The sequence below is a fragment of the Solanum tuberosum genome, unplaced genomic scaffold (assembly GCF_000226075.1).
Source record: "Solanum tuberosum cultivar DM 1-3 516 R44 unplaced genomic scaffold, SolTub_3.0 scf00429, whole genome shotgun sequence".
Classification (NCBI taxonomy): Eukaryota; Viridiplantae; Streptophyta; class Magnoliopsida; order Solanales; family Solanaceae; genus Solanum; species Solanum tuberosum.
The window spans coordinates 123,038-131,635 of NW_006239358.1; the positions used below are offsets into that span (position 1 = coordinate 123,038).

The 8,598-nt window shown below is 33.9% G+C and overlaps 1 protein-coding gene across 1 annotated transcript; it reads right to left on the bottom strand.

Moving 5' to 3' along the window:
• Positions 1 to 5,993: 5,993 nt before the first annotated feature.
• Positions 5,994 to 8,321, bottom strand: LOC102599669 (uncharacterized). Its single transcript, XM_006363341.2, has 4 exons — positions 8,009 to 8,321; positions 7,724 to 7,858; positions 7,447 to 7,633; positions 5,994 to 6,240 (listed from the first exon to the last, which is right to left on the bottom strand). The coding sequence occupies exons 1-4, from the start codon at positions 8,234 to 8,236 to the stop codon at positions 6,191 to 6,193; spliced, it is 600 nt and encodes a 199-aa protein (XP_006363403.1). The 5' UTR covers positions 8,237 to 8,321; the 3' UTR covers positions 5,994 to 6,190.
• Between the last annotated feature and the right edge of the window lie 277 nt (positions 8,322 to 8,598).

Genomic DNA, 8,598 nt, shown 5'->3' on the forward strand with positions numbered 1-8,598 from the left:
TAAATATATATATATATATATATATATCATACACTCAAACCCTTATAGCCATGCATGTAAATACTTAATATTCTCACCGTCCCAATTTATCAAACATTTTTTGAATTTCGAAAGTCAAGCGAGTTTTATATTGAATACAATATTGCATAAGCTTTTGAATTTTCATTTTTCATATTTTTACGTAACTTTTAAATATGCAAATTATATTTCAAAAGAACTTTAATATTTCATATCTAAATTTACAATTAAAATTTTAAAAGTTCAAATCTCAAATCGAATGACTGTATCGTATAAATTCGATAAAAAAAAGTATTCAGTCTAATATACCATATTAGTAGAGTATTACATAGGGAAAAAAAGAATCTATAATGATGAGTGTTATTTGCAAGGAACTAGCATTGCAGCACTGTCGTTTCCGTACTGCACCAAAAACTTTTACAAACTATATCAGCACTACCACTGAAACCTCACCTCAGTGATAATTTGTTACTTCTCCTGTGCTACTCATCGATCTCTCTTCAAATACTCTCTCGGAATTTTTCTATTTTACTCTCGGTTATAGATCTAGCATTAGAGGTAACGGGAGCTTGTGTAGTAGTACAATTTATAGTGCTTTTACTATACGGGGTTTTGGTAACCACCGGAAAAATCATCGCCAGAATAACTCGATCATTTTGAGATATCCTTCATTTTCCGATTTACATGGCTTCCTCCGGCGTATACAGATAGATTTGTTTCATTCTTCAAGTTTTCTTTTTTCATTTGCCCATCGAATTTTTGCTATTTTAGTGTTTGGATGATAGCATGAGTAGTAGTAGTACAGTGCATTTACTAGCTAGATTCGATTTTTTGTTCTCTATAATTAAGGTAACCACCGTAAAACTCATCGTCATCTTAGCTCTAACTCCGTTTTCCGATGGCTTACTCCACTGTAAACTGTGGTCCCGATCGACTAATTTTTCTATTTTAAGGGTTGGTTCTAGATCTAGCATAAGGCAACGGGTGCATGTGTAGTAGTACAGTGCATTTACTAGCTAGATTCGATTTTTGTTCTCTATAATTAAGGTAACCACCGTAAAACTCATCGTCATCTTAGCTCTAACTCCGTTTTCCGATGGCTTACTCCGCTGTAAACTGTGGCCCGATCGACTAATTTTTCTATTTTAAGGGTTGGTTCTAGATCTAGCATAAGGCAACGGGTGCATGTGTAGTAGTACAGTGCATTTACTAGCTCGATTCGGTATTTTGTTCTCTGTAGTTTAGGTAACCACCATAAAGATCATCGTCATCTTAGCTCTATCTCCGTTTTCCGATGGCTTACTCCACTGTAAACTGTGGCCCGATCGACTAATTTTCTATTTTAAGGGTTGGTTCTAGATCTAGCATAAGGCAACGGGTGCATGTGTAGTAGTACAGTGCATTTACTAGCTCGATTCGCTTTTTTGTTCTATGTAGTTTGTGTAAGCACCGTAAAGCTCATCGTCAGCTTAGCACTAGCTTACTCCACCGTAAACTGTGGCCCGAGTAATTTTTGCTACTTTAGTGTTTGATGAGTTATAGATATAAGGCAATGTACGTGTAGGGGAGTAGTACAGTGTATTTACTAGCTCGGGGTTTTTGTTCTCTGTAATTTGGGTAACCACCGTAAAGCTCATCGTCAGCTTAGCTCTATCTTCGTTTTCCCATGGCTAACTCCACCGTAAACTGAGGCTCAAGTTCTGTTTTACTTTTCAAGTTTAATCTTCTTCATTTTTTTTACCTCGAAACTTTATATTTTAGTGTTTGGCTCATACATCTAGCATATGGAATGCAACGGGTGCATATGTAGTAGTAACTGTTTGGTCTCTGTAGTTCAGTAAAGGTCATTGATAGGCAGCAATTGATTATGCATTTTCTGATTCCCAGCTCCCGCTTCCCATGGCTGAGGCCTGAGGTCTGTTTAATTCTTCAAGTTTTGCCCCTAGAAAATTTGTTATTTTACTATTCGGGTCATAGAGCTATAGCCAGTGGTGGATCCAGAAATTTTATTTCATGGGTGCTCAATTATTTTTAGTTTGAGAATTGCTATATAAAATGAGTGCTTAGTTAATACATTTGAATAAATTATTAGATATTACAAACAAATATTAGTATTTATTGCAAAAAGCAATGGGTGCTTAAGCACCCATAATCCATAACATACATCCGCCACTGGCTATAGCGGCAACGGATGCATGTAGCAGTGAATTTATTCTACATGCATATATGTGAGGAATTTTGGCTGGTAGGTTCTGTATTGTTTGGTGATTAAATCTGAACAAACTGACAGCTGTGTTGTTACAGGTGTATCCATTATTTGCAGCCAGTATAGGATCGGAGTAGCTGTTGGGTTTCAAGTGGCTTGCAATATCTGCATCAACCCCTGAAGTCACGTAAGCCCCCCTCAGTTTTGTATATGCATATGTGCTTCATACATGAGTTGATCGATTCTGGAAATATTTTATTATGATTTATTTAATTTGGAATTTAGTAAGTTGTGAACTTTTCAATGAAAAAGAATGCATGAAGGTGTCACGATCCAAGTGTTAACTCGGATAGTTGGAGTTCTTCTATGTGCTAAATAGAGACTGAAGAAAGCAGTGTAAGGAAGAGGAAGAAGCTGATCAAAGAAAATCTCAATTCTCATTCATTCAATCTTACGGAACAAGTTACACATGGTTGGTATTTATACAGTTGATCATAATCAGCTCACTAGCTCATCTCTTAGATGTCATTCTAACAACCTAAAGTAACTTCTAACCACCTCTTAACTGCTTGAGTTAACTCTTTACTCACTTGTGGTTACATCGGTACAACAGATTGCAGATCATCTACCAATAGACTTTCAGTATGAGAACAAGGGCAAAGAAAAAGATGTTATTTAGGATCACATCTACATGCACTTCAGTATGCGCAATACACCGGTTTATGCACGAAGGAGGATTATCCCAACATAGGATTTAGGCCGGAGGATGCTTTTATTCCACCCGTCCCCACACAGGTATATATTTCTTTTTTATTTTAAAATATTTTAGCATCAACATTATTGTTATATGAAACTCACCGTGTTTCTTATTTTTATTTGAAATTTTTTAGGCATTGAAATACAGAATTGGACATATCACTCGTGTTCGTACTGAGGATAGTAATGCAGACCGTGTTAACCTGGAGGAGGAAAATTTGGTCACTGATGAAGAATTAAAGGAAATATTGAGAAGACAGCCTATAATTGGAGCAATTCGCCTCTTTCAAAGCTTTCACGGGAAAGGTAATAACTAATTAACTTTCATTCGATTTTCACAAAACAATAAATAATTGTGATAATATCTCTACACTTTCCTTGTATTATATAAATCTTAATTTTTTGTTTTGGGAGTATACATGGGATGTACAGGGATGGATGATAAAGCGTATCACACTCAGTACTTATAGTTGGATACGGGATTATGAATGGTATAAAACATGCATTTTATAATTAAGAACACATACAATGTTGATTCTGGGGTATGGAAGAGTCAAGCGAGATTTGCTATATATATAGATTGTGCTATCCTAACGATGTGTATATGTTTCCTTATGATCCTAGTGACGTGATAGTTGAGAAGAAGCCAAAAGATAATTCTAGTAGCAGTGGGAGCAAAAACAAGAAAGGCTGGTAGACTACTTCTGTTGTATAGATTATTACTCTAGTATTTGTAGCTTAGCCTAAATTTCACTGTTACTTGGCTAGTTTAATTTGGTATTGATGACGACTTTTATTTTTATTTTATTTCTCTTTCTTTATATTACCAAAAATCTTGTAATGACATTTTATCTAAGCAAATTTCAATTATATCCCATGGAACTCTATATTAGTATTGTGACATTCTGTTCATTTACTTGGTAACGTTTTTTTAGTAATTAAGAAAGATAATTGATGCCAACAAACCTATAATAAGATATCATACATCCAATTTCCTAAATAGAAAAGATAGCTTCTAGCATTTCAATTGTCTTATAAACACCAAAATGCTTATAGATATATAGTTAGAAAATTGATTAGCAAATATAAGCAACTCAAACTTTATATCATTAGACGATCATGATACTTCCCAAAAATTGAAATTCTTGATCAATGGAGGAACAATATCACCATTTTTGTTCAATAAGATACCAAAGTAAATGAATAGAAAATTTATATGGAGGCGGTGTGATTCTTATATATATTATATATTATATAAGTCAACAACATGTGGACGAACACAACAATAAGTAATGGTTCCAAAAGTAATACAAGTTGTACCAGGGGCGGAGCTACACCTAATTATGAAGGGTGCGCAAGTGATCTTCCTTCGTCGAAAAATTATATCGTACCGGTCAAATTTATACAATTGTTAATATATACTTAAGTTTGCACAACCTTTTAATAATTACAGCCCTTGGCTCAGTGGTAACGAGCATGCCTTTGCCTTCAATGCCAGAGGTTAGAGGTTTGATTCTTGGTTCCTTTAAAGTGTTTTGACGTCATATTTAAATCAATTTCAAAGAGTTTTTTGTGGGTCTTTCAGTAATTTCCTTTTAATTCTTTTACCTGTTTTTTGTGGGTCCTTTAGTAACTTTCTTTTTAATTCTTTTACTTGTCTCTCTATAGCACTATTTAATTATTTTACACAGGTAAGTATTTTTAAAAAATTATAAATAACATTCATTTTGTGATAAACTAAAAAAAGAAAGTAACATAAATTATGATCGAATGAATACTCATTAATTATTAAATTTAATTGAAACTTTAGTTTAGATATTTATTTATATTAAATATATAATAATAATATTATAAGAGGTATCTACCAAAAAAATTTATGTGCAATTACATATATATCACTGTATTTTTCATTCTCTCCTAATTAGTAGGATAATGGGAGATTTGAACTTACTTACATTATAATTATTTTTTTGAATTATAGGTAAATTTCTTTCGTGATTTAATAAGTGAATCAAGAGAACTAAGATTTGAATTTTTTTATTATGATTTTCGCACATTCTCTATCGAAACACAAGAAACTTAACATCCATTAAAGTTAAATAACAAATCAAAGATTGAAAATAACTTTATATTAAAGTAAAAATCGATAAATTAGTGTTATTTCTTCTTGAATATGCAATACTTGTTCACTATAAAACTTGACTCATTCATTTTTAAACTATTATCTCAATTTATAAAATCTGCCATACATTTTTATAACTAAACGCAACTCAAATTGAAGATTTTTTTTTAAAAATAATTGAGATTTTAAATTGAAGATAAAAAATTAGACAAATTGTATTTGATGAAAAACAAATTATTTACGTTGTTTAAGGTAAAATCACTAGGTTGAGCAAGATAAATGTAAATTCACTCACTAAAATTTTGCACACCCTTCGTAAAATTTCAGGGTTTTGGCCTGAAGTTGACATAATAAAAATAAATTTACATGCTCCCACTAGAAGCTGTAGCTGACATGTGAAATTCCCATTTATTTCTACCAACTATGGAATCAAAATGAGAAGACGTACAACTGATATTTTAAATATAACTTTTTTTTATTTCTTTTATGAAATAAGAACAAACCGCACAAGGTTGGCTTCTTTCTACATAAATGGACTTAAATGATCCTTGTGAGTTCTGCTTTCTCTTTAACAAATGCAGCACTTTCGCTCTCTGTGACGCATATGTTGAAGAAGATGAATAGCTAAAAGGTGAAATATATTTTAAGGCATATTAGTCTAAAGTTCGCCAATGCAATAGACAATTTTATTTACTTTACCACCGTTCTTCATATTTAAATAGTCTTTGATTGATTTTTGGCTTGGCAAAGAGGGCAAAGTGCAAAGCACATCCAATAATTGTTCTAAGATGGCCATTCAAACTACGACAGCTAGCATTGCAAGATGCAACATGACAACACTTATAGAGTTGAACGAGTTATTCAATTAACAATAAACGTGTTCTCTTCGGATCAACAAGTAATAGAAGCATAACATTGCACGGAAGTGATAATGTTAGTTAAAAACACAAATAACCATTCAATGTTAGTTAAAAGCACAAATAACCATTCATTGAACTGCAAGAGTGTATGACAAATACCAACACCTTTTTCATGTTGTAATAATAAACCACAAATAATAACGCTGGTAGCTTAAAGAAATGGCAAGCTCACTGCGTAGCTTTGACATCAATATCAGAATCAAGAGGTTTTTTATCACCTGTCAAGGTAAATTCAAAGCATCAGGTTTCTCATCATCTCCAGTCTATACAAACAACAATTTGACAGCTCCAATTGAACCAGAAATTGCAGACCATGCTCTCTAGAAACAAGTTGCAATGAAAAGGGAATTGACTTTTTCAGGTAAAACATAATTAATGTGAAAGAACACTCATGTCCTACTATAGAATATATGAATGGGATTCTCTGACTACGGCCTTGCCGACCTTAGTATTACTTGCTAAGTACTATTTACCAGTAATTGTTGCGTGGCTGCTGGTATACATCAATTGCATATATGTCCAGCTAGGTACGCTTGGGGTCAAGTATGCCACTGGATGTTGGGGCGTGACAAACTCAAACTAAGGCCATCTATTAGCTCCAATAAGAGGTAAGAAAAAAAAGTGAAACGAGATACAAGATTGTAGAGTGCAGGTAGGTAACAAGGGGTGATTGAAGAAATTCTACAAGAAAAATGATGTCGATTTAGTAAGTCTTTGATGAGCGAAAGATCATGATCACTTGCCTTTAATACTTATTACTAATTGGCATTTTGATTAGGGACTCCCATTTGAATTTGAACTTGGTCGAATTGGATGAGTGATGTTTGAAAATGTCAACAACAGTTTATTTATCTTCAAAGTACCTAGGTAGCTTAGTTACAAGCGGAAACTGTTCTCAGCCTACCCGCCATTATAGAGTTCTCCTACTCCGATCAGCGAAATCAAAGAGCATGTGATTGAAGATGTAGTATTGATTCATGCAAACATGCTCCTTGATTCTCATGTCAACAATTTGGAAAGAAATTAAACAAAGGCTTATGATGGAACACAGAGCTAACACAGCCTACTTTATAAACACCATGTATACATAGTTTTTGCCTTTTACATCGCAAACTTAACTCAACTATTAATACAGGGATGCTCTTAAACGTTAATCAGCCAACATCATGTTGCTATATAAAATGAAGACCCCAAAATGAATGTTTATCATTCTCTCTCTCATTAAACAATATGGAAAAAAAGCATGATATTGGTTGGATTAGCATTTTTTTATTTTTAACAATACGGAAACAAAGCATGATATTGGTTGGAAAGGCAATAAAACAAAAAAATTAACAAGAACTTAATGCACAGTATGGGTAACTGATTAACACATATATATAAGCAATGCAAGTAACAAAGGAAGAATATATTAGAAGGTTTACCTTGTTTCTTAAGCCTGCAAAATCTCACTTCTATCTTTTTATTTATTCCACGCCATACCAAAGCTTGAAAGGTCTTTGAAGCATTGGAATCATCAGAATCTGTGGCTAGAAAGGTGATATAACACCATATACCAGCAGCAGGTGACGTGTTCAAAGTTACGATTTCCACAAATTTGTAATTTGTATTCTAACGCAAGGAAGCCAAATATCAATTACACAAAATACTTAGTTTTTAAAACCGGAAAAGAACGTCGCAGGTAATAAGCACCCAACTTACATGCTCTGAATTGAAATGTTCAATGGCTTTGTGGGAGAGTTGAAGAAATAATGGGTCCTTCTCCTCACCCCGTTGTGTCATAAAAGAAGCACAAATACGTTTACCCAATTCCAAATCTAGAGTGATATCAAAACCCTATTGCATTGCACACCAACAAAAAAAGGACAAATCAAAAGAAACGGACAAGTAGAATAAGAAAATACTACTCCAAATTGTTATTCTTCCCATCTGTCGATACGCTGGCCGGACACAACCATTATTATTTTATATATATACACGACGTACCTCGCTCTCCCGGATCTGCCTGTAGTACTCTTTCTGATGTCGGACGCTCACCCTGCCGCCATCTGCATATCTAATCTCATCATCATCAGAATCGTAGTATTCTTCTCCATCCCTACCAATGAAAGTTTTAATAACATACTGAAATGGCTTTTCTACTCCATGACCTTCCGTCGCTAAACACTCCTCTTCCAGTTTTCGCTTCCCCGCACGAGGATGAACCTCCGCCATGGCAATATCACACTGCTGAATGAAAAATTGCAGTAACGGTAACCCTACACAAACGCTTTCCCCAATCTCTCTAGATATTGTGGCGTTTGGCTCGTGAAAGCCCAATGCTAAATAAAGGAGGGAAAATTGTATATAATAACAAACTATTAATTCAAATTAAATGCTATAAATATAGTTTGATTTAATTGTACCTCATAGCAAACTATTGTTATTTCACCTCTCTCCTGGTGAATCTCGCTCGCCACTCTCGTTCTCTCCCTCGCTTCTCTCGTTTTTTATACAAACGCAAGTGTATAAAGTGCGTTTGTGTTTGTATAAAGTGAGAGAAAATTGTATATATACATATATTTTTGTTCCCTTCT

Excerpts from the sequence above, each read along its gene's own strand:
- LOC102599669 (XM_006363341.2), bottom strand. The coding sequence starts at position 8,236 with ATGGCGGAGGTTCATCCTCGTGCGGGGAAGCGAAAACTGGAAGAGGAG. Across the intron at positions 7,859-8,008 it reads GGCAGATCCGGGAGAGCGAG|GGTTTTGATATCACTCTAGA; the intron begins GTACGTCGTGTA and ends GCAATGCAATAG. Across the intron at positions 7,634-7,723 it reads AACATTTCAATTCAGAGCAT|AATACAAATTACAAATTTGT; the intron begins GTAAGTTGGGTG and ends TCCTTGCGTTAG.